The sequence below is a fragment of the Diabrotica virgifera genome, chromosome 6 (genome assembly GCF_917563875.1).
Source record: "Diabrotica virgifera virgifera chromosome 6, PGI_DIABVI_V3a".
NCBI lineage: Eukaryota > Metazoa > Arthropoda > Insecta > Coleoptera > Chrysomelidae > Diabrotica > Diabrotica virgifera.
The window spans coordinates 226,146,621-226,174,496 of NC_065448.1; the positions used below are offsets into that span (position 1 = coordinate 226,146,621).

At 32.7% G+C, this 27,876-nt stretch overlaps 1 protein-coding gene across 1 annotated transcript in view; it reads right to left on the reverse strand.

The window, feature by feature from the left end:
* Nucleotides 1-27,557, reverse strand: part of LOC126886757 (uncharacterized) — a 43,048-nt gene extending 15,491 nt beyond the window's left edge. Inside the window, exons 1-3 of the mRNA XM_050653780.1 lie at nt 27,145-27,557; nt 6,687-7,068; nt 1,117-1,213 (exon numbers count right to left, since the gene is read on the reverse strand). Coding sequence (XP_050509737.1) covers nt 1,117-1,213; nt 6,687-7,068; nt 27,145-27,547 — 882 coding nt within the window. The 5' untranslated portion in view covers nt 27,548-27,557. The remainder of the gene's footprint in view (nt 1-1,116; nt 1,214-6,686; nt 7,069-27,144) is intronic.
* Nucleotides 27,558-27,876: the final 319 nt, after the last annotated feature.

Below are 27,876 nucleotides of genomic sequence, written 5' to 3' on the forward strand. Positions count from 1 at the left end.
TTTCATTGACTTTTTTTGATGACAGAAAGTAACTTTCAACACTTTTATTAGTTTTTTTTAACTGTTCTTCTTTCTGTTTCTTTCTCTTTCTCTTGGAAGCGCCACTCTCGTAATCACGTTTACAACTCATTATGACGCCAAGAAGTGAGAAAAGACCTGGATCAGCCTACAATAACAAAAGGTCTGCACTGACAGACAACACAACTGACCCACACAGTGACAGTGAGTGAACTGAACTCAAAACAATAGAGCGCTGCATGGTCCAAGGTCGACCGGTCGTGACTCATCACTCATCTGCGACAAGCACAAGCATACGACGTATTGAAAACGCCGCTACAGTCTGCGCACTACAAGCACATCGCCCCTTCGTTGTTTACTCGTTTGTTCGTGTTTGATTACGTGTTACAGTATTTATGTGATTTAGTTTTTATTTTTGACGATCGTGGTTGATCCGCAACGTGGTTAATCCGCTCGTGGATAATCGGGACTATCGGGAGTCTACTATTAGTATAAAATATTCAATACATGAGAAATAAAATCGATTTTTCAGAATCATAGAAAAATCATGGGGGAGGGGGCCCCGAAGGGGTCCCCACCAGGCCGGGGCCCCCCCGCGCCGCGGGGTTTCGCGGTTCCTAGATCCGGCACTGTTTTAATGTATGTTTCATGCTCATCTATCGTGATATTTATAGTTCTGCAGTTTCTCCCACATTGAAACTGTTGCATTTAAAGGGTATTTTATAGATATAGATCCAGTTCTTCGAGCTCTCTTATATGTGTCGTTAGGCTTGGTTTTGAACAGGAAAGATCCGAGTATATGGGTTATTGTGAAATTGGTTGGTTGTTTTAACAGAATAACACATGACACACATAAAGTATACACGAGCACATTCAACAGATAAAAACCACAAACCATAAGCAACTTTAACAACCTTTTCGAAAAAATCAGTAACAACAAATACAATAACCTAATAAGATACAATGCAAACAGCACAACAGATGCCAATCTATCCAATGATAGTTGATGGAGCTGGAAAATTTTTTAAAATAGATAAAGACAGTCTAGTCGCAAAAATTATGATAATAAATATGGTGATGATGTGATGATACACTTACCAGTACGTAAAGACACAACAATGCTATTTGTAAAGAACTCTGTAGAAAATCTCGTAACATGACACTCCTCATAGCATTATTATAATCATTAACAAAACTAAAATAAAATTCAATAGTTATTTTCCTAACTAGTGCGGAAAGTGATACTTTCACGCACGAGACTGCCGTTGACCCGAACAACAGTCGAGTGCGGGAAAGACACTTTCCACATGAGTTAGGAACAATATTTTTTCTAGGGCCGTACGTTTGGAAAAAAGCCACAAAAAATAGAGTTATATCAATTTTTATTTAGAAGTGAAAATACACAAATTAATTCCTTGACAAGGTTGTCAAAACCAAACTTTCAATATAATGGGTTACCACGACGACGATATTGGTTTCCATGACGACGATTCAAAACCATTGTAATTTTCTACTGATCTAACTTTTAAATATTATGTCAAAATATTTTTATTTCATTGAATTATCAGTAGTAATTGCACAAGAGCTCTAAAATTCTATATTAATTTTAGAGATCGAGTACAATTTGTTGCGATTATTTCATGAATAAAACTGTTCAAAACCAAAATTTTATTGTAATTTATTTATGTAAGTACAAATTAGTACAATTAAACACACAGTTGTTATAAATATTAATTTGACGGTTGAAAGTCATCACTTTTATAATTTTAAAAACATTAATTGTCATTAATGTCACTGAATGTATTTTTTCGTAGCAACGAAGGGCATCTGACGTAATATACTTGACGACGGGAAATTATCAAAAATTATCAGTAGTAATTACACAAGAGCTCTAAAATTATCGAATTTTTCCCGAGTGACACTTTGACAGCTTTAATTTCACGACCCGAAGGGGAGTGAAATTATGTCAAAGTGTCACGAGGGCAAAAATTCGACCATAATTTTAGAGATCGAGTGCAATTTGTTGCGATTATTTCATGAATAAAACTGTTCAAAAGAAAAAATTTATTTATGTAAGTACAAATTAGTACAATTAAACACACAGTTGTTATAAATATTTGACGGTTGAAATTTATCACTTTTATAACTTTTAAAACATTAATTGCCATTAATGTCACTGAATGTATTTTTTCGTAGCAACGAAGGGCATCTAACGTAATATACTTGACGACGGGATATTATCAAAAATTATCACCTTAATTTTCATTTCTGTAACTTTGGTCAGAATCTCCTATGAATGAAATAATCGGGTATAATGTCACAAGAGAGTGAGAATAAATTGAAAATAATGCGACAGTTTTTCGAAAATTTGTTGTCTGGCAATAGACACGAGAGCCCGCAGGCCTCGAGTGGCTATTGCCCAATGACAACCAATTTGAGTAAAAATGAAGCATTATTTTCTTATTTATTTTTACCGTCGTGTGATATTCGTAAGATTATTTTTTAATACGTATATTATGGATATTTTCTTAAATGTGACAGTTGTCAAAACTAGGAAACTGTTTGCCATTAAACAGAAACAATCTACATAAAAAAATTCTATCGGTAATTTTATAATTCTCAGTATAATTTTAATCTGATTGGACAGAATTAAACACGTGATCAAATATCTTACTATACGATTGAAATTTAAAATCATTAAAAAATAATCGATTTAATTTAGATTTATGTAGCTTTCTATTGGCCAGAATCTCCTATGAATGAAATAATCAGTAGTAATTGCACAAGAGCTCTAAAATTCTATATTAATTTTAGAGATCGAGTGCAATTTGTTGCGATCATTTCATGAATAAAACTGTTGAAAACCAAAATTTTATTCTAATTTATTTATGTAAGTACAAATTAGTACAACTAAACACACAGCTGTTATAAATATTTGACGGTTGAATGTGATCACTTTTATAATTTTTAAAACATTAATTGTCATTAATGTCACTGAATGTATTGTTTCGTAGCAACAAAGGGCATCTGACGTAATATACTTGACGACGGGACATTATCAAAAATTATCAGTTTAATTTTTATTTCTGTAGCTTTCTATTGGTCAGAATCTCCTATGAATGGAATAATCAGTCTAATTTTTATTTCTGTAGGCTTTCTATTGGTCAGAATCTCCTATGAATGAAATAATCAGTAGTAATTGCACAAGAGCTCTGAAATTATTGAATTTTTCCCGAGTGACACTTTGACAGTTTTAATTTCACGAGCCGAAGGCGAGTGAAATTATGTCAAAGTGTCACGAGAGCAAAAATTCTATATTAATTTCAGAGGTCAAGTGCAATTTGTTGCGATTATTTCATGAATAAAACTGTTCAAAACCAAAATTTTATTGTAATTTATTTATGTAAGTACCATTAAACACACAGTTTTTATAAATATTTGACGATTGAAAGTCATCACTTTTATAATTTTTAAAACATTTTGTCATTAATGTCACTGAATGTATTTTTTCGTAGCAACGAAGGACATCTGACGTAATATACTTAACGACGGGAGATTATCAAAAATTATAAATTTAATTCAGATTTCTGTATCTTTCTATTGGTCAGAATCTCCTATGAATGAAATAATCGCGCTAATTTCATTAAAACATGAACACAATAAGATAAATTTGAAATAAATTAGTAAATAATATCTCAATATTAGTTTATTGCGTGTATTATAATAATGCCATATTACAAAGTATTTTACTTTCCTGCACGCCGTGAGGTAAAATTTACTTTCACGCACGCCGTGAGGGAAAGTGCAACTTTCGGAAACGAAATGCGTGCGTGAAAGTGGCTCTTTTAGCACGGCCGTAGAAAAATATTATTTACATAGTGCAGCTTGAAATTAAAATCATTGTAAACGTAGGTTAAAGAATGTAGACACATTAAGATTGTAGTGTGGCAGTGCACTACCTGCAGAATTCCCTAAGACCCAATCCTTCTAAGACAAAAGTCTGCGCCTTCCACCTTCGCGCAAAAGAAGCCAAGCGAAAACTTTAGCTTGTTTGGAATGGTAATACATTAGAACACACAGACCAACCTATATATCTTGGAGTAACTCTTCCTTGGAGAACCTGTTCCTTACCTACACCTACAGACAACATTGCATAAAAATGAGAGGGAAAGTAACAACTAGGAACAGCATACTCAGAAAGCTAACGGGAAGTAAATGGGGAGCATGTCCTGGCGTCTTAAGAACAACGTCATAGACACTGTGTTTTTCAACTGTTGAGTATGCGTGCCATGTTTGGGATAGATCTGCTCACTCCAAACAAGTTGATACTACTGCCCGCTAGTAACGAGGTGCATGAAACCGACTCCACTCTCAAATCTATATAAAGCAGCCGTTTTTGCGGAACCCCCAACCCGCAGAAGTGTTACAGAGCACATAGAGAAAATTAAAGAGATCGTGGACGAGCGACATGCTCTATCTATACAAATATACAAAGCTCGAACACCAACAAAGCCAGTAAAATCCAGGAAAAGCTTCATAGTCCAAGTAATGAAGCTTAAAATAGGACAAAACCTCGCAATTTTTACAGAATGGATTGATTTGCTTGAAAATTTGAGAATAAGTAGTGGATAGTCCATGGATCAAAATCTATATGATGCCGAAAGGCGCTTTTACCATAGGGGTGGTTACCACCCCATCTCAGGGGTGAAAATTTTTTATATCTTGACCGCAAAAGTTGGTAAAAACATTCATTCTAAGCAAAAAAACGTTCTATACATTTTTTTGATAAAATTAATAGTTTTCGATTTATTCGCTATAGAAAGTGTTAGTTTTATATCGAAAAAATCAATGTTTTTAATAAGTTTTCTGCTAATAACTCAAGAAGTTTTCGTTTTATCAAAACAACTTTACTCAACAGAAATGTACCTTTTGAAAAAATAAACAAAACCGATTTTTCAAATTTTCTTTAAGAGACCAATAGTAATCGAGCTATACTTTATTATATGTCAGCTCTTCTTCGTCAAATTCAAAATATTGTCGTTTCAAAGGCAAAAGACGAGAAAACTGTGCATTTTTCGATAACTCGTTTAAACTAATTTAAAGTATTTAAAAATATCTATCTCCAGAAATAATAATAATAATAAGGACTTTAGCTCAAAAATTAACTGACTTATAATGAAAAGAATGTCAGTCCCTATTTTTTTCAGCAAAAAGTGATGGGAAACAACCCCCTAATCACTACCTTAATTAAAATTAGTCATTGACCTGATTTGGTATTCTTTATTTATGTATTATTAATAGGTTCTAGAAGTTTGATTGGCTTAGAGTGATTAGTTTTTAAATAAATGGAGTTAAAATCGAATAACGAGTTTTGTAGTTTGGTAAAAAATGCCCTTTTCTTCAGAATAGAAAGATTAGCATCAAAGATACGAAAAAATATTTAAGTATGAAATTATAGCTTATTTGATTCCCAAGAACCTGTTTTGCAAAAATTTTTTCTACGGCAAAAATTGAGTGAGCTCTTGACAATAAAATCTTTACCAACCCATTCAAAGTTACCTCTTTTTGTGACTGGAGATTTTAGGAGGATTTAATATTAATAGCCTTATATATCTTATAAAAAGCTATAACATTTTTTTTACCAAACTTTCTAAGATAAAAAATAAAAAAATTACGGTTAAAAAATCAATATATTTTTTTGAAAAAAAAAAGGAGAAATCCAATTTTAAGCATAATAATGTAAGTTAGCGGTGTTTTTAGTCATTGGCCATATTCATTCTTCTTTATTTATGTATTATTAATAGATTCTAGAAGTTTGACTGACATAGAATGATTAGGTTTTAAAAAACTGGAGTTTAAAGCGAATAACGAATTTTTGAAATTTGGTAAAAAATGCGATTCTGTTCAGAATAGAAATATTAGCATCCGAGATACGAAAAAAAGTTTCAATATGAAATTGTAGGTTATTTAATTCCCAAGAACTTGGTTTGAAAAAATTTTTTCTACGGCAAAAATTGAGTGAATGGTAAATACCATCGAAAAACATTGATTTTTTAGATATAAAACTAACACTTTCGATAACGAATAAATCGAAATCTATTAATTTTATCAAAAAAACGTATATAATGTTTTTTGCTTAGAATGAATGTTTTTATCAACTTTTGTGGTCAAAATATAATAAAAAATATCCACCACCGAGATGGGTGGAAACCACCCCCATGGTAAAAGCGCCTTTTGGCATCATATAGATTTTGATCCTTGGACTATCCACTACTTATTCTCAAATTTTCAAGCAAATCGATCCATTCTGTAAGAATTGCGAGCTGAAAAGCTTCGGTTCCTGGACTATTATTAGAATAGTGAATGATGAACCACCTGAGTATTTTCCTCTTTCCCAAGTTCAATGGACCGGCCAATCTCTAGAGTTTAAAACTGGGAAAACTATGAATAAGATAAGAACGGGGGACTCTCCAATAAAATTAAACATTGGAAAATCTTCTTACATGTGGAAGCTGTCCTCATCGGTGTACCTTCGAAGATTTGTGGCTCGTCAACAAAGATGGAACCAAGGTACCCCGATACTGGGCCGAAATTATATGAATGACATGTCCGGAAGCGATAAATTAAAGTAAGTGCAGTGTGACAGAACGGAATTCTGTCGTACTTACCCCATTAGCCTTTGATGTTCTTTTATGCAAAGCTGCATGGTTACAAACTCAGCTTTTTCGTCATCACACTCAATTTGATCCTTAATTTTCTCCTTATAACTCTCAAAATTCAAAATAATATAATTAAGAATGTCCAGTTGTCCCATAACATAACTAATAAAGCTGAAAAAGAAGATATCGGTTCCATAATTGTAGACTGCACAGCACGTGGCAGCGATATCTTCCCATAGAAGTGCATTGTAATAGTTTTCATCCACGTCAAAGGGCATCCATGAGCTAATTGGCAAATCTTTGTGTAGTTTGGTTTGGTTTGTGGCAGGATCGTAGATCTCTTGGTATGGATAAAATAGAGGAAATATAATGTACAAGTAGACAATGGTATCTGAAAATTATATATAAATAAATGCATTGTTATTTGAAATAATGCATTTGTAACGATAGACAAGTTATACATTCCCCATACTTCTATTTGTGTCATCATCTTTCCAAAGGATAGTGTGTTCCCGTCTCACTCTCTCTTCAGTCCTGACCCACCGGAGAGAGTATAGTGGTAATCCACCAACAGCTTGAATACGTAAAACAAAACAAATATCTTGGCTTCTGGTTCAGTAATCAACTTGATTATAAACAAAAAGTAAGAGCGAGAAAATAGGTAGCCCAACAAGGCTTTATCAAAACAATGGCTACAAAAAGAAAAGCTTATTTTGTAACACTAGCATTAATATCGGGCTTAGATGTTGTTTGGTGCATTGCTATGTATGGTCAATACTTTTGTATGCAACGGAGGCCTGGCCACTCAACATAACGCTGTTGAGTAAGTTATAAGCCTTTGAACTCTGGCTTTATATGTATATATGCCAGGAAAAATGGGTGGACATACATGCAAGTGGAGTTTGCATATTCTGGAGTTATTTTAAATAAAGTGTGTCTACATCTAAGTCTTTGGTCTGGTACACTAAAATTTATAAATAAAAGAATCGTAGGAGAATTTATGATTTGATAAACTGTATTAAATATGAAAATGATTTGGGCATTTCTACGTCTTTCGCTCAATAACATAGTGTCAAAACTCTGCAAGTTATAGGAAACCTTAAAAGGATAAATCCCAAATTTCCTCAGATATAAAGACCTTAAAAATTTCTTCTGAATCCTCTCTATCATATCACTATGTGATATGGTGGAGGGACTCCATATGGTACAAACAATATTCGAGTTTTGACCTTACATATGCATTGAAAACCTTAATTGTAGTGTCACAATAAAATTCTTTACTGGATCTTAGGATAAAGCCTAACTGTCTATAACAATTATTAGTTAGTTTGAAAATGTGCTCATTAAAGGAGAAGTTGCTAGTGAATAACACCCCTAGATCTCTGATTTTTGTTAACTTTTCAAGTTTTATTTCGCTAATAAAATAATCTGTTCTTATGATTTCTCGCTTTCTAGAAAAAGTCAATAGTTTACATTTTGACTCATTTAAGTTCAAATCATTATTTTTACAGAATGTGGATATACCTCGAATATCTTGTTGTAAATTAATACAGTCATACTCCTTTTTTATTGTAAGAAGTAATTTTAAATCGTCTGCAAATAGAAGAAACTTGGCAAATTTTATATAATCGGTAATATCATTTATGAACATAACAAAAAGTAAAGGCCCAAGGATGGAACCTTGCGGTACACCTGACCTGGTTAGAAAACTGTCTGAGTACCAGTTCCCAAATTTGACTACATTAGTACGGTTGGTATAGTCGGTTCGCTAAACTCAGACGCAAATGGCTAAAGATTTTAGTACGTAACTTTTTTGTTTTTTGCCAATTTTGACAAAATTTGCAAAATTACTAAGTATTTAGTAATTATTAACTATTTAGTAATTATTTTTTTGGCAATTTTATCAAATTGGCAAAATTACTAAGCTTAAATCACTAGCCAGTTGAGTCTGAGTTTAGCGAACGGACTATAAGGTAAGATTCAAAAGATTTGATAAGCTTGTCAGAAAGTGCATATGACCTCAGTTTTTTAATAGTACTGAATGATTTACTCTATCAAAGGCTATTGCTAAATCAGTAAAGATAACATCAACTTGAGAATTATTTATGGATGAAGCAATATAGTGACTGAAAATGCACAGATTTGTTTGAGTTGATTTTTTGTTTATGAAACCATGTTGTTCTTCCATTAAAGTTTTGAAGCATGAGTATACAGTCTATTGTACATAATTTTTTCCAAGATTTTTGAAAGAGAAGGCAATACTGTTATAGGACGATGATTTGATATTAAACTCGTATTTCCAGATTTGTGGACAGGAGTTATTCTACCTGCCTTAATCGCATCCGGAAACGTGCTTGTCTCTAAACATTTATTAAATATCATTTGTAGGGGATGTAACAGGACTTCTGAATACGCCTTAAACAGGTAAGAAGGAATCCCATCCACACCTATAGCTGCACTACTTTTTAAAGACTAAATTCCAATATTGATTTCTTCTAGAGTTATACAATCAACACATAATTGTTCAAGTCCATATTCCTTGTAGGAGTCTGTTATTATTGGATTAGTCTTAGAATGTATAGATTCAAAATAACGTGCAAAAGCATTTGCTATATCACTTTCAGATTGGTAACATTCATCTTCATGTTTATATTTATATGCAAGTGTTGAATTTGATCTTTTCCCTTTTAGGTACTGCCAAAACTCTTTAGGACTATTATTTATATTACCTTCAATATTTTGAATATATTCTCTATACTCTATAGCATTTTTTAATAAGTTTTTTAACATCTTTCCTAACTTCATAAAACTTTTGTAAATATGTGTCATCTTTTTTGTTTTCTTAAAAAATTTATTTTTTAATTTAATTTTTTTTAATCAATTTTTTGAATACCAAAAAGGATATTTCCTTGATTGGCTTACCTTCTTATGTGGAATACATTGATCTAGTATATGATAAAGAGTATTATAAAATTGATTGACACATATTTCTGGATTATTTGAATTTGGATTGATACATTCTTGCCAATTAGTGTTGTATATCAGATAATGCAGTTGAATATAGTTACCTTTTTTGAAATTATATGTTGGTGGTGGTGCAAAGTTTGTGTCATTTACAATAGTTTGATTTGGCGTTTTGAAACTAATGTCAATTTCTAAAGGAGGATGATAACGATCAATATTCACAAGTGATGTATCTGACTCGATAACATTTGTTTCAGTTAAATTTGTTAAAACTAAATATAATGTAGAATTCAGATGATTTTTAACATTATTAATTGAGTATAAATCATATTCATTGATTAGTGATTCAATAATTTTACCTTTGGGTAAAGAAAACCTTTGCATTTAAGAAATCAAAAGTACTTCCATTTATTTCATGAACGTTGAAATCACCAATTATGTACATATTTTCTGAGAGAAACTTATCACCTTCCTCCATTCTTTCTAAGAATGATTCATAAACTGAGATATTATACCCTGACCTAATATACACAGCCCATTGTAAATATCACATTTTTAACAGTAAACTTCACAAAAACTCATTGAAAGCCCAAGTTATTACTACAACCCAACAAGACTGGTCTGTATTTCTTCTTTGAGAACGCCTCCACCTCTTTGGACCCCTGCTAGTTCGTATTTTTTATCATTTCGAAATAAAACGTATCTATCATCCAGTAGCTCTTGGTCATAATATATAGAGTTCTTAAGCCACGTTTCCGTGAGACAAATAATATCAAAATTATTTGACAAAACATTTTAGATAAGATAGATTTAGATAAGATAACGTGCCTTGGCAGTGACCGTAGGCACCAGGGCCACCACGTGCTCCGGAGGTCAGTTCTGATGAAGTGTTAGTGTTCAGTAACCACAAAAGACTCCCGTGTAATAGGTTTGTATTTAGTGCCGAAATCCCTCGAAACTCCAGAAAATGACGTGACGCTAGACACCAGGTGCTCCGAGTGTCAGTTCTGAATGCGTAAGGGTAAGTGGGGGAATGGTGAGCAACGGATAATTGTACGCTGCATTGTATTTCAAATTCCGTGGATGATTTTAAGAACTCAACAAGTCCTACGCCTTTTGAATGATCTCGTGAACGGTTGACGCCATCATATTCAGTCGAATGTTGCACGTGGACTAAAGCGCTGGTTTCCTCGAAAGCGGTGCCGACAACCTCCGATCGTAACACTGCGATGAATGACATCATAAAAACTGTACCATGCAAAATAATAGCGTTGGTTTCCAAAGATGCGTTGGAAGCCACCGCTTGCTGAGCTTGCACATTCCATTGCCCCAGTGAAGAACCTTGAATTTTTCACCGTAATCTGACGTAATTCATCGCAGTGCTACGGTCGCTGTTAGTCGGTGCCGCTTTCGAGGAAACCCAGAGTGAGATCCGATTATTGAAAATCGCAAGAATTCTTTTAGTTTTTCTGCTCCAAAAATTAAGATGCTAAGTTCGTAGGTTTTATTAAGTTGCTTTGAGCTTACTATTGATTTAAATCATGTTATTTTCTTTACATTTTGGTGCATCTGTTGGTTTATATTTATGGTTTAGTAGTTTTTTGTTTGTGACGACGTTTGCTATTTAAGGCGTAAAGGGGGTAAAAGTGCGCAGGAGATTCCCCCACAAACAATGAAGTGGTAAATAATAAAGTTACCATTTTCCTTTTCAAAGGCCACAAAACTACACTAGAAAATCTATGATTCTTACATATTATACTAACGAAGATTTACAAAATCCTCTGTATCTAATCAGAAATGACGGCAAAAAATAAGGAAAACGATAAAAGCTTTTAACATTCAAGATCGACTTCAAGACAAAGACGAACGGGTTTATGTACCTAAAGGAGCTACATATGTAGACTCCGTCTGTTGCATGAGTGCTGGAGAAAATTATGTTCCACTCATGTTGATCTATCAAAAGTTAAACCAGTAATTAAAAAAAATCTCGAACAATCGAAAAATCTTACAAGCTCACCAACTAAGATAAAATTGGAGAACGTCAAGGAAAAAAGATGACTAAGGGATGTGAATCTCAAGAGAAAGGAGGAACAGAAAGCAACAAGAAAGGCAACTGTTCAAAAATGATTTGTTAAAAAATCGTTAGATATCTCGCCAGACAGAAAAAACTGGAAGGTAAACAAAACAAGAAGAAAGTGCAAAAGGAGCTAACACCTGAGTAGTCTGATGTAAAAGACACTGATTTGTCAGATATTATCGATGAAGACAAATTATATGATATAAAATTAAGTTTAATTCCACCACCAGAAAACCAGCTGCACCTAGGGACATGCTGTATTTGCTGGAAAATAGAAAAGAACAATGTTTAAAGAATTTGATAAAAACATTATTCAGTGCGCACCATTTACCAATCCGTGCTCATGATTATCCTCATGGATGGGGAATTGTGAGTAAAGACACTTCTTTTCGTTTTTTAATATTTTGCTTTAGTACTTTGCATTTCTCTAAAACCTATTTTAAATATTCAAAGTAGAATAATTAGAGCTTACTGTAATGTACTAGTCGTTATGATAGATTTAAAGAATTTACAACAGAATTGATTTCTGCTTAAGTGCGCACCATTCCCCCACTTTCCCTTATTCGTTTTCAGCGACCCCAAAAACCCCAAATAACCAAATCTGGTCCTTAATATGCTTATTTTGACATGTTTATGCACTGTTGGATGCATTTTATACATTTTAAAATGCAATTATGCATTTTCATCCTATTTCTATATAGACCGGGCTGTATCGTCACCCCTGCTAGCGAAATTATTCCGATCCGATTTTTTTGCACAAACTTACTCAAAAAGAGGTTCTTATGACATATCTACAGGATGCCGGGCCTGGTCGAAAAACTGTTTAAACAATTTTTTTTTACAAATTCACAAAAACAATTTTTCATTTCGAACCATTTTTTTGAGATAATTTTTGATCATTCTGAGCAAAAAAGTTTTCTGTCATTTTTCTCTAAAATTGATTGTTGTCGAGTTATACGCGATTAAACATTTGAAAAATGCGAAAATAGCTATTTTCAAGGCCTAATAACTCGATTAAAAATTATTATTATGAAATTCAAAAAGTGACTAAATCAAGTTTCAAACCCCTTCTTCAAGGTCCTGACACAGAATATGGAACAAGTTCTGTGGTCCTGAAGAGATTTTTGTCATTATTTTATTACAAAGCTGTTATTTTTAATTATTAACAATTAGTGCTAAAGTCCAGGATTTCTCGTCGCCCCCGTTAGTGAAATTATTCCGATTCGATTTTTTTTGCACACACTTACTCCATAAGAAGTCCTTATAACATATCCCCAGGGTACCGGGCGATGCCGTGGTCGAAAACTTGTTTAAACAATTTTTTTTATACAAATTCACAAAAATAATTTTTTCACTTCGATCAATTTTTTTTAGATAATTTGGGACATTCTGAGCAAAAAAGGTCTCTTGTGATTTTTCTCTAAAATTGATTGTTGTCGAGTTATACGCGATTTAAAATTTGAAAAATGCGAAAATGGCCATATAACTCGACAACAATCAATTTTAGAGAAAAATTACAAGAGGCCTTTTTTGCTAAGAATAACCCAAATTATCTAAAAAAAAAATCGTTCGCAATGAAAAAATTATTTTTGTGAACTTGTTTTAAAAATATTGTTTAAACAATTTATCGACCACGGCACCGCCCGGCACCCTGTGGATATGTTATAAGGACCTCTTTTTGAGTAAGTTTGTGCAAAAAGATCTAATCGAAATAGTTTCGCTAACGGGGGCGACGATACAGTTGGACTATAGCGCTAATTGTTAATAATTAAAAATAGCAGCTTTGTAATAAAATAATGACAAAAATCTCTCCAGGACCTTGAAGAAGGGGTTTAAAACTTGATTTGATCGCTTTTTGAATTTCATAATAATAATTTTTAATCGAGTTATTAAGACTTGAACATGGCCATTTTCGCATTTTTCAAATATTTAATCGCATATAACTCGACAACAATCAATTTTAGAGAAAAATGACAAGATACCTTTTTTGCTCAGAATGACCCAAGTTATCTAAAAAATATTGTTCGAAATGAAAAAACATTTTTGTGAATTTGTTTAAAAAAAAATGTTTAAACAATTTTTCGACCACGGCACCGCCCGGAAATCTGTGGATATGTTATAAGGACCTCTTTTTGAGTAAGTTTGTGCAAAAAAATCGAATCGGAATAATTTCGCTAGCAGGGGTAACGATACAGTCCGGTCTAATAGTAGACTTTTTTCCTTACATCATTCAATCATTCTGAACAAAATTCAAAAAGTTGTAAGTTTCTCGGTGCTGTGTTTAAAAATCGATTTATTCCGGTGCTTTTAGTGCTAAATATCCTGGTCTAATAAATATAATAAAATATTGACGACAGGCCTAATACACAAAATAAGTGATTCATTACTTCTATAAGTAACATATTTCTCAAGCTTAATCACCAGTACCTATGTCACAGTTTTTTTTGCCTATACGAATTGTTGTATAAACCTATATACTGAGCCTATGTATTACCTGATTGTGATATTATTTCAGTACAATCTTGATCATTGTCGGTGTCGGTGTTTAAGTTCGGTAGTAGGCACGGTTTCTGTCGGCAATTTAACGTGTTTTGTAGCCATTTAGTGCATTGTTTTTATTATAAAATAGTTATAAATTATTTATTTTATTGCTTAAACATTTAATAATATACATATTTCTTATATTATGCGGTATTTGTCGAAGCCGAAGATAATGAATTACCGTAAAGCTAATAAATAATATGTGCCATCCCTTTGTATGAAGTTCATGGACAGTTGCTGTTTCCGGTTTCAATAGTAACTCTTCAGGCTCATTGGTAAGTACTTAGAAATCAAGTTTTTTTACCTTCATTCTTCTTCTTCCTTCTTATATGTAGGCTGTAAAGCCTGTTTCTTCTTCAATATTAGCCTCCTAAATTGTTAAATTATCGCACCATTTTTTTCTTGGTCTGTCAATACTTCTTCGTCCATTTGGTGATTTATCTCGTGCTCTTCGTACTATCTCATCCTCTGCTATTCTACTAATGTGTTGATTCCGCTCCTGTTTCCGTTTTGTCACATATCCATTTATGTCTTATATTATGTCTTATTTCCTTGATATTCATCTAAGTATTTTCATCTCTGTTGTTTTTAGTAGTCGTCTCGTTTTAAATGTGTCAGGTCTTGTCTCCGCCGTGTATGTCAATAAAGGTCAAATTGCTTTACTTTATACCTACGTTCTTGCTTTTGCGTCTTGTCTTAGGTGTTTGTTCTTCCAGATTGAGATCCCGCCGCTTTACTTGCTTTTAAACTTTGTTGTCGTATTTCTTCTTCAACATCTTCGTAACTAGTTATATCTATTCCCAGATATCTAAACCTCACTTCCTGCTTTGTTATTTTCCCATCCATTTCGATTTTCAATCGTAGTGGGTATTTTAAATAGATGTTGCCATACATTTGTTTTTTTTTCTGCTGATATTTTCTGATAATAGTCTAAGAGCTAGAGCCGAAAAATCATCGTCATAAGTAATATGGAGTTTGGCATATGAAATGTGTCTATTGTATATTGATAATTATGACCCCTTTCAGGCTGACACCTCAGTGGATACAGGAAGTAGCAATAAGGGATGAAAGGGGAAAGTTAGTGTAGTCTTTAAAGGTTTTCACCTATTATTTTGTTAAACCTCCATCGATTTGCATGAAAATGGTGACTAGTTAGAACATACCTCAGGAAATAAAAATGATTTGGTGCCAACTTGCACTTTCATCCTGGGGGTGGATACCACCCCTTCTCGGGGGTGAAAACATTTTATTAAAAATAGCCCCACAAATCGAAAGAGGGACAAATTATAGGTAAAATTTGTTATATCATGTTATTAAAATAAATCAATAGTTTTTGAGTTATTAAAGATCAAAGATTTGTCTGTTTAAGAGCATATGCGTGAAGTTACGGATGATAAAAAGAACATATTAATTAATTGTATGTTGCTAAAATATTATTTTTATATCATTTCGATATTATAAATTTATTCGAATATGGCAAATGTACCCATTATTGGACACCCCCACTTTCTGGACATATTCAGTTTATAATGAAAAAAAAAAAAATCAATTAAATATCGAAATAATATAAAAATAATATTTTACTAACATAAAATCAATTAACATGTTTTTTTTTGGACAGATTGAGTAACATTCAAACAGTCAAACACATAAACCACATTTAATTGAATATTCTTAAAACTCTGTTTGAAATTATACAATTAGGATTAAATGTAACAATTGCTTGGATTAAGGGTCATTCGGGAATAAAAGGCAATGAAATAATTGACAATTTTGCTAAATCAGCTTATGTGATCGGAGAAAAAATAAACAAAAATTTAATTCCAGCTTGAGATATTGATACTTTTAGCAGACAAAAACTTAAAAAATAATTGGCAATTGCATTACAGAGAATGTAATACTGGCTCAAATTTTGCTCATTGTAACCCTAGGATATTCTCAAAAAGATGGTGCTACACAGAATATAACAGACATTTTATAAAGACCATTAATCGGCTGAGAGCCAATCATGCTCTTACGCCATCTTACATGCATAGAATCGGCTTGTCAGATACTCCCAATAATTATTGTACTTGTGGCAAAATCGGAGATCTAACACATGTCATATTAGAATGTTATTTAAACATAAATAACATAAACGACCTTTATAAGGAATTAAAAGATTTAAAATGTTTTTTCCCAATAAACCTTAATACATTAATATATACAAATGATATGGAAATTCTTCATCTCATTTATAAACATGTTAAATTATGTAAATACAAGTTGTAAACGTAATATGTAATAAATAGGCATAATTTGTTAATGTGGTTTGAAAAAATTAAAAAAAAATAATATATAAAAAAACACATAATAAAATAATAACAAAAAAAATAATAAATAAAAAAAAAGAAAAAAATAATAGAAACAAAAATAAAAAAGAATAGAAAAAAATAAGTAAAAAAGTGTTTCGCACAAATTAAAATATATATTAAAAAACACAGTAAAATAATTAAAAAAAAAACAAAATAAAAAAGCTACATAATGTACCAATGTATCTATAAAAATAATATTGTAGAATGTACTTATGTTATAAGAAATTTATGACTACGAATCTGCAATCAATCACAAACAAGTCTGGCTAATTGGCTCTGCCAAAGCCATTTTTAAAAAAAACATGTTTTTTTATCATCCGCAACTTCACGCATATGCTCTTAAATAGACAAATCGTTGATCTTTAATAACTCAAAAAGTATTGATTTATTTTAATAACATGATAAAACAAATTTTACTTAAAATTTGTCCCTCTATTGATTTGTGGGGTTATTTTTAATAAAATAGTTTTCACCCGCGGGAAGGGGTGGTATTCACCACCAGGATAAAAGTGTAAGTGGCACCAAATCAGTTTTGTTTCTTGAGGTATATCACCAATTTTCATGCAAATCGATGGAGGTTTAACAAAATAGGAGGTGAAAACCTTTAATGCCTGCACTAACTTTCCCCTTTCATCCCTTATTGCTACTTCCTGTATCCACTGAGGTGTCAGCCTGAAAGGGGTCATAATTGTCTATATACAATGGACATATTTCACAGGAAAAACTCTATATTACTTATGACGATGATTTTTCTGCTCTAGCTCTCCGTCTATAATCTTTGGAGATCGTCTTCTGTCTCAGCGATTAATTCGGCGTCGTCTGCTTAACATAATATTTGGATTTCTTTGTTCCCCATTCTGTAACCATGGCCTTTACGTACTGCTTGTATCACAAGGGCGGATCCAGGACCGATTTTCGGTGGGGACCATGAGCTTTTTGGGTGAAGAGTACCGGGGGACTGGGGAAATTTTTTTAAAAATTAGGGCTGAAATAGTTAGTTTTAAGGCACTTTTTACTCTCTTTTGAGTGCCATAAAGACATTCAGAACTTATCGTTATTAAAGTATTATTAAAGTCACTACCCATTCCTACACATTTCTTTGGACTTAAGTACAGTTTTTTCAACAAGTTTAATACTATTTTTCCCAAGGCTTCTCCTGTCAGGCGTTTTTCTTCCCCTCTTCCTTGATTTTCACTAAATATTTTCCTCATAAGCGTCAATGAACTTGACAAAGTCTTCACGAATGTTGTTATTGCGTATGTATCTCAAATTTAGAGAAAGCTGTTCCACGTGGCCGTTCCACGTCGGTCGTTTCGTCAAATATGACACAGTAATAATTTGAACTTTGGACCTGATTCATGATTTGTTCAATTATTCAATTATGTCTTCACCACAATATATACATGTTGGTCGGGACGTTGCTGTAGATAGGTGTTGTTTAAGAGTCGTCTCATCTCCTGAGGCGATTTTAATATTACTTAACAATTCCCTGAAATCCCTGTAGAAAATCCAGCCCAACCTGACGGCACTCCTTGTGGTATGATGTTTTTTCATGGATTTGTGTAGCTCCATCTGTGCCTATGAGTTTGGCTAAAGATATTTAAGATTTCGTGACAAGGTTTTGGGCTGTCATCCCTTTATTTTGACCACATTTTTCATTCTTCTTTTTTTTTCATTCTGTGAGTGTAGGTACAGACTATGGAAATTTATATCATTTTGATGGCTGCCAAGGTCGTTCTAACAATTGGCGTTTTGTAAAATTATCAACATTTTGATTTACAAAACATCTTAGGTATGTCATTCTCGAAGCTTCCGTTACTGCTTTTGTTCAATTCTAGTCCAGAACACATGTTTATCCCTGGTTTTGTACATTTATATGTGTTTGAAACTAAAAACATTTGAACTACAAATATTTAAATTTATATTTTTTTAAATTCTCGGAGGGCCATGGCCCCCATGGCCCCCTCCCTGGATCCGCCATTGTTGTATTATTTCGTCCATTATCCGCTTTGTACTGGTTTAAACTGCGTTAGTTTTCCATTTATCTTTGCCTGTATTCGATTATGAAAATAGATGTTTTCGATGGTTTGTATAATATTGATTGGTTTGTTTCTTCTATAAAGTAAATGTAAGACGTCTTCGGCTTGGATGCGATCCAAAGCCTTTGTTTGTTACCTTCATCTGTATCTATATTTTTATACATTTACTTTTCTATATTACCTAGTTTTATATTAAGCATTTAAGTATTTATTTATTAAGCTCAACAGTCTTATAAATTTTATTTAATTACACTTCAGTCTTTTTATATTATACACAGTGGCGTAGCTAGCATGGGTGACACCCGGGGCGGTAATCGACGGTGTCACCCCAAATCCTAAAAATAAAGATGTTAAAATCAACGAAAATCCGATAAACATATGTTTTGAATAATGAAAAAATTAAGAATTAAAATATCTTTTTTTCTAGCATTACTAGCTGAAAACTCTGAAATCACATTTTCTATATTTATGTTTTGTGTTGCTTCATGTTCAATAGTTAATCAACCTAGGTTATTTAGCCTTGTTTGCATCATTGTTGCTCGCAAGTAATTCTTGATTAATTTTAGCTTACTAAAACTTCTCTCGCATGAAGCAACCGATACACAAATGGTCATAAACAATTTTAATACGACCATTCAGTTTGGGAGGGATTCCATGAATTACCATTCCACAATGAGTTTTAAAAAGTCTACAGCTAACCACTTAGAGGCTGTAATATTCACGCTTTAGACCGCTTGTAAATGTTTTCTGGCCCTTGGTTTTTCTAGCAAGTGATCTGCTTCTGATACCTCTTCATGGTAAAAGTCACAAAATGTTGAACAGCTAATTTCAACTGTTCACTGTTCGTGTGTGTGTCTGCACAACCTGTAACAATGAAGCCACATCATGAATGGACTTTGAACTGGTTTCGAGTTAAACATTGAATAGGTCAAAACATTCCAACATATCCTTTTGAAGTTCGTCTCGAAGAGTGAGTCCTATATCGGTAGATATCTCAACAGCCATTCGTTTTTGACTTCGAATTCGTTTTTAGGTGGGAATGTCGTCATCCTCATGTATTTTCGTGACCAGATCTATTGCTTTATCTACATATTATAATATGACCACCGTTTTTCTTCAATATAAAGACGAAGTGCCCCTATTTCTCTTAGTAAATCATTCCAAAATAAACAATAACAAAGAAAAAATATGAAATTACACACAGCGGGCATAAGGTTATGTGCAGAATCTCTGGTGTCTAAATTTTCTTGTTGATGACATAATTCCTCAATTAAAGCAACATTATCAATATGTTTTGCCAATACTTTAACTGCAGCTTAGTGAGAACTCCAACGCGTTGTGGAAAGTCGTTTAACAGATGCTTTGCTGTCTTTAATAAGCACTTACAGCTAGTGGAAGCAGAAAAAAAAATTAAAAATTTCCTCTACAGTTCTGAAAAATGTTACACAAGCTGTATTTTAAGCAAAAGAGTGCTGACCACATAAATTAATTAAATGATCAATACATCCAATAATAGCTTGTATTATCTACTCCATGTAAGCCGCTCATACCAACTGCATTATCGTATTCCTGTGAACGGCACTTCATAATATCTAATCTAAACCATCAATCTCAAGCTTCTTGAGAATTTCGTTACATAGATCAACTGCTTTTTTCATTTTAGCGGAAAAATCCAAGAAATACCTCTTTGATCTCGACTTTTCTCGGTTTCGTGTGTTCACAAAATAATATCGAATTGTATTTTGATTGTAAAGTGAGTAAAGTTACAAATTATCAATTCATTCTTTTGTGATGGGGTCTCCCGGGTGTCACCCCTGAAAGGGTGACACCCGGGGCGGACCGCCCCCTCCGTCCCACCCTAGCTACGCCACTGATTATACACTCCTTTACCACCTTCCTCCATCTCCTTCTGTCCAATGCTAGTTCTTTCCAACTCTCAATGTTACTTTTCCTCAGGTCTTCGTACACACTCTCCTTCGATCTTTTTCTCGAGTTTCCTTCTCTTTTGTATTGTTCTTCGTGATAGTACCATTTTTGGCATTCTTTTACTTCCCATTCTCTCGATGAGTCCCAAATATGACATTCTCTGTACTTTGATCGTCGTCGTTATCATTGGCTCTTCCAATTCATACAGTTCTTCCAATTCTTATTGGTTCTTATTTTCACACCTCCATATATTGCTCTTTGCATTTTTTCTCCCATCTTTCTTAACGGTCTGTTTCTGACTTTTCAGCACCCATGTTTCTCACGCGTATGTTACTGTAGGTCTGATAACCGCTTTCTAAATTCTGATTTTTGTTTTTCTTGATACATTATTTGGATTTCATTAATTTTCGTAATGCTCCATACTTTTTATTTCCTTTAGCTATTCTTGCCTTTATCTCCCCTTCCTCATGACCTTTTTCATATATTTGACTCTTTTAAACGAATATGTTTTTTCTCCATCTATTTGTACTATGATGTTATTTTCTTTTTATTTTTGGATCTATCCCATTATAATATATTTTGTCTACTCTTCATTTATTTCAAGTCCCAATTTTTTGGCCTCTGTTATTATATTTTTCATTAGCTTTTGTAGTTCTTTTTTGCTTGTTGCTAATAGTGTCAGATTATCTGAAAATGCGATGCATTGGCGGCCGTTTATAAATATTATTTCTTGCATGTTTATTCTGCTTTTCCTGTTTATTCCTTCTAATGTCAGATATAATGCAGTTGTTGATGGGCCTTTTTGTCGTAATCATTATTTGGTTTCAAACTTTTTCGATGTATACCCTTTCCATGCTATTTCTCTTGTTGTGTTTTCTATTGTCATTTTTACCATTCTGACAATTTTAGTTGGTATCACCAATTCTTTCATCAGTTCGCATTTATGTAGCTTTTTTCAAAAAAATGTATGCAAAAGTTAATTACATTTAGTGCTCGATATCGGCCTTTCACTTTGTAAAATTCATACAGGGGCGTCATTTGAAATTTTGATTGGGGGGGGGGGGCAAACATTAAATATACAATATGCAAATATAATATATACAAACATAATGCAAATAAATAACTATAGTAATAAAATTGATGTATTTTTTGTAAATTTCAGTAATTTTCAAGGTCAGGTGTTTTCAGGGTCAGGCATTTGCCCCCCTGACCCTATTAAATGACGCCCCTGAATTCATATATTCGAGCATTCAGCCATTTCTTATTTTAAATGTTAATTAGTTAATATGTGTTTAGCTATTTTCTTTTTGGATTTCTAATAATACATATTACTAAAAGTGTTGTAGTCGTTTTTTTGCATTTATTTTGCTTGAGCGCTTCTTCACTTTAATGTTTTGTACTAAAACATATTAAATGCCCATAGAGTAAAATTAATGTTATTTTGTTTCTTTTGCAGTACAAATGGTACAATGTGGCCGGTGAGTAAGGGAATGAGTCAGGGGTTTTATATTACTAAAATAATATTGTATTTAATTTTACTTGAAAAATATTCCTTTTAAACACTATATTAAGTACATTAAGGTATGCACCAACTGGTACTTACTGGTACACCCAATAGTAGCCGACAAAAAGGTATCTCAACTGTTTAATTACAGTATGCATCATTTGATGCTTACTCCCAAAAGATTCAGTTGATCTAGCCTTCGCGTTTTTTTTTTGGGTTTTTTGCTTTGAAATTTCGTTTTTACCGATAAAAATCGAACGGGGTGCATGAACATGTAGAGCTCAGTTCATGACTGGCACCCTGTTTAAACCAAACGCTCTACATAAATGTTCCGAAAGACTTCCTTAGTTTTAAAACACAGATGTTCCTAACGTACAATAAATTGTACATAAACATGTTTTGACTTGTATACAGGGTTTCATTAATAATTGTCCATATAGTAACTGGAGAAACCTTAGCAGAGAATACGAATATTTAACCTAAAACACTTAAATAAAATGTGGTTTCTTACTGAGTTACAGGGTGTTTTATCTAAAAATTTAAAAATTATTTTTGCTCAGCATTTTAAAACTGTTCGACGTATCCTTTTCACACTTGGCAGAAAGTGCGACTACTATACACCCTACTAAATTATGATAAACAAACGTTTATAGCTACTACCAGAGGCGTATGACAGGGGATAGTGAATGGTTGACCCTTCTCAAATTCTACGCCACTGGAGGAATTACTATTTTAGTGCCATTTTTAGATTTTCCAATACTATCTACATAAATAATAAATATACTCTTCATTGGTAACGATAAAGTTATTATTCGAGATATTTGAAGTTAAGTATGAAACGGCACAGTTATTTTGATTAATTTAGGATATGATTCATATGATTAAAATTTAAAAATTATTTGTACCCAGTACTTTAAAACTATTTGGCGTATCCTTATCATACTTGGCAGAAAGTGTAGGCACTGTACACCCTACTAAATTAAGATAAATAAACGTTTCTAGCTATTACCAGAGGCGTACGACAGGGGATAGTGGCTGGTTGACCTTTCCCAAATTCTACGCAACTGACGAAATTGCTATTTTTGTGTAATTTTTTGATTTTCCAATATTTTTTATGTAAATGATATACTCTTCATTTGTAACGATAAAATGATTAGTTTTCGAGATATTTGAAATTAAAAATGAAGCGACACAATATATTAATCAAAATAACCGTGTCGTTTCATTTTTAACTTCAAAGATCTCGAAAACTAATGACTTTATCGTTACGAATGAAGAGTACCTTATTTTCATAGAACGTATTGAAGAATCCAAAAATTGAACTAAAATAGCAATGCCGCCAGTGGCGTAGAATTTGGAAAGGGTCAACTTTCCCCCGTCGTATGCCTCTGGTAATAGCCAGAAACGTTTGTTTAACATAATTTTATAAGGTGTACAGAACCTACACTTTGTTTAACGTAATTTAGTAGTTTGTACAGTACCTATACTTTCTGCCAAGTATGAAAAGGATACTTCGAATAGATTTAAAATGCTGAGCAAAAATATTTTTTAAATTTTTAGATAAAACACCCTCTAACTCAGTAAGCAACCACATTTTATTTAGGTGTTTTAGGTTAAATCTTTGTATTTTGTGCTAAAGTTTCTCCAGCTACTATATGGACAATTATTAATGAAACACCCTGTATATGTACGCATTCTTTCTCTTGGTAACAGTGTAAATACTTTCAGAAATTTATTCAGACTTACTGAAAGTATTTAGATTGTTACCAAGAGAGAGAATACGCTCATATAAACAAATTAAACATATTTAAGGTCGTAGACGCAAAATTTCGCGCCAATATGTTTTAATGCATATTTTTTTTGGAATTCTGGGAAAACTAATAAGTATTTTTGAAAAATTTTAACGCAGAGTGAAAGAGTACATATTACCGAGGATCGAAAGTACCCGAAAACTTCTATAATGTTTATTTTAATAAGTTACAGCGGTAAAAAAAGATAAAATTTAGTATAATAGTTAATTTCAAATATCTTATGCAAAAGAAAATTTTTGGTTATTCTAAGATACTTTCGGCCCTAGGTAATAATGTAATCCTTCATTCTGCGTTTAAATTTTTCAAAAATACTTATTAGTTTTCTCAGGAATCGAAAAAAAATGAGTGCATTTAACACATATTGGCGCGAAATTTTGCGCCTACGCCCTTAAGGTGTAAAATTTATTCTGTTAGGTACATTGGACTTCATGACTTTTTTATACTAAGCACCCTTTCAGACTAAGACACTAGTGTCTGACAGACGAGCCACTTTCAGTGTCTGGCTGATTTTAGTGGCTCAACAATGCTTTGCTGCAATTTAACACTGGTGGCGTACACCTGTGTCAGACACCAGAGTCTTAGTTTGAAAGGGTACTAATATACCTAAATATGATTATAAGAATTAATACTAAACTCAATCAGTCGAGAGTTATCAAGTAACTCTATGAGAATACGGTAACGTTATAAATAACATGTAACGTATACAGTAAAATAGCGTTACCGTATTCTCCTAGGGTTACTTGATAACTCTCTAGTGTCTCGGTTAGGTCGGATTGAACATTTCATTTGTGTGAGTATTTCTTTTGGCTATATTATCGTATCTACATCTTTCGAATGTCTTTCTTAAATAAGTTTGATCTTCTTTTCTTTTATATTTCTGCACTTTCAACGTCATGTTATACAATACTTCCTTCCATATTTTCCACTATATTTAACCATAAACGACTCTACTTGTTTTGATGTAATTAAAATTAAACATACATAGGTATTATATTTACTATCTTTCAGCGTTTTGATTGATATGTATTTTTAATTCCTTTCCGCCATATTAGATCCGTCATTTTGGTTAAAAAAAATTGAGATTCGTAATCAGCGATCCCAAAAACCCTTAGCGTACGGCTCCACGGGCGAGAAATTGACGCTAGCAGTAGCCGTAAAGCGAACTTAAGGTTCCGCCCAACGGAAGAGGAATAGCCGAACTGAACCGACTACAGGATTTGTGCGTAGTCGGTTCAGTTCGGCTATTCCTTATCCGTTTCGCGGAACCTTAAGTTCGTTTTACGGCTACTGCTAGCGTCAATTTCCCGCCCGTGGAGCCGTAGCCTTAAGTACGAAAGTAATACCGAAGTGTATGAATGATATACGCTTTTAAAAGTTCATGACCACGTTTTCGGCATTTGGAACCACAGTGCCTTATCACAAAAAGATTTAACCCTGCACTGGTCGCGCCTACTCTGTCAGACCCCATGTTTATTTCGTGTACTGTTTGTAAAATTTTAAAAAACACCAATTTTGGTTTATTGGGTTTTTTTTAAAGAGTATACTGATTCCAAATTTTTTAATAAACAGTAACAATAAACAGTAACAAACAATTTTCGTTGTTATTAAATATTTTTTTATTTTTATAAATATTTTATTTCCATTGTTCATTTTCATATATGGACCATCTAAAGGTCACACTGATGAGTTATTCTCAACATCGTGATTAAATTCTAGCAAATCCGTAAAACTATTGTAGAAGTTGATTTGTACTCCTGGGAAATAAGGCAAAAATATACCATGTTCAAGACACTTGACCAGCTAGGTACAAATGAGTTTTTTAAGTACCTACTATATATCTAATACATTAAAAATGCCCGTCACAGTTCGGACAAGAATTTTAGTTATTAAGAAATAAGGGTCAAAGATGGCAATTGTTCCGTTTAAATAGCTACAGGTAAAAATAGGGTAACTAAATATCTTATTTTGAATATCAATCTTTTAGTAGATGAGCAAATGTTTAAAATGGCAGTTTTTAAAAAAATTGGTCGGATCATTTGTTGCTTCGAAAATTGCAAAATAAGGCTAAAATTTCGAAAATAAAAATTTGCTATAACTCTTGCAAAAATGAACATACGACTTTGATTTTGCATGAAAAGTTGAGTCAAACAGTCCGTAAAATGCACAAAAAATGTCAAGATGATTTGTCAATTGGTTTAAATATTATTCAATTTGTTTATTCCAGAGAACTTTTATTTTGTAATGTTATTGCTCAGAAAATGATAATGATATAGCGATTTTGCGGGTACCACATGAAAGAAGAAGACTTATATTTTCAATATATTTAATTAAAAATAAACAAAGGTCATTTTTATGATCGAAAAAACATTTCACTAAAGTAGAGTTATTTTGGATAACTTTGTTAATATTAACTGTATACTACATTTACTTTGTTATTTGTAAAGCAGATATCCTTACTCAAATTATCACAAAAAAATTTCGCCTGGATCAATTAAGGTCAAAGTTAGCCAATTTGCCAGTTAGCCAAAGTTACTAAAATTTTTTATTTCATTAGTAGTTCCAAAATGACACAAAATTTAGGCATCGGATAAAAAAGTTTATTTGAAGAAAGTGTATTTTTTTGTTCTTCTTAATGGCGGTGCAGGCTCATTTTTTTAATATTGTATTTAATTACAGAGTAATTTTCACATATTAATATATTTTTCAAATTGGGCTCTGCACCGCCATTCTTTATTATATTACGAATACGTGTACCAAATATCTCGAAAAAAATATTCAAAATTACAGCCGCAATCTTGGAACGCGTTTTTACTACCTGTTGATCGCTACTGTTTCACCTTAAAACCTTAAGTTCATTTTCGCAAAAGTTATAACAAATTTTTTACTTTCGAAATTTTAGTTTTATTTTGAAATTTCCGAAGCAACAAATAATCGGACCAAAATTCAAAAACTGTCATTTTAAACCTTTGCCCATTTACTAAAAAAAGAATGTACCCAATAAAATATTTGATAACCCTATTTTTACCCGTAGCGATATAAACGAAAATATTGCCATTTTTGACCTTTATTTAAATCTAGTTAGTAACTAAATTTACTATGTATTTCTATTTAAATTCTAAACTATTTAAATCTAGTTAATAACTAAAACTTATTTTTGTATTTATAATGTATTAGGTATATAGTACCCAATAAACCCCTTGGCTGGTCAAGTGTCCCTACAAAAACCTCATTTCTCTAGACTATTGTCTTACCCCAATAGTTAACCATCATATAGTAAAAATTAAACTTGTTATTAATCCTTGAACGCTCCTTGTAAATTTTAGTGATACCTTCATCCTCAGACTCAAATATCTGTCTTTCTCGTACATGAATTCTCTTTATCAACTCTTGAACGCTTTTAGTACTCACAGCCTGGACTCGCATGAGCCCCATGGTGTAAGTCGAAGCTAGGACAGCTGATTTGGTAAAGTTGATCATGTCCAAATTTTTTTTTATCATGAGATATAACTCTATGTACTCTGTGGTGACGTAAAGAAATGCTATAAGAAATATAAACCAAGAGTAGATGTTGTAAATCTTTCTGTATAGCGGCTTCTGGTCAAAAACTAGAGGCCATACACCGAAGAATATGGTGTTGTAAATTGTCATCTTCATGTGTTCAATTTTTGGTACTGCCTGAAACAAAAGGTGCACTGTAGACAGCCAAGCAATGTGTTACAAAAAAATAAGACGGTTATAAAATTACAAGCTTATTATAAAATAAATAACCTTAAATACATTTACCCTAATAATGTGTTAGGTGTAATTTCTTTAGGAAGTTGCATGCACAATTTTTCAACATTGTTTCTTATTCTTTGCTTGGTTTCTTGCTTGTTCTTTGCTGATTCCTCTTGTCTCTAGGATTGAGGTTACATTATCATCCCATGTCTCTATTGGCCTGCCCCTTGGTCTCTTACTCTACATTTTAGCTTCCCATACTGTTT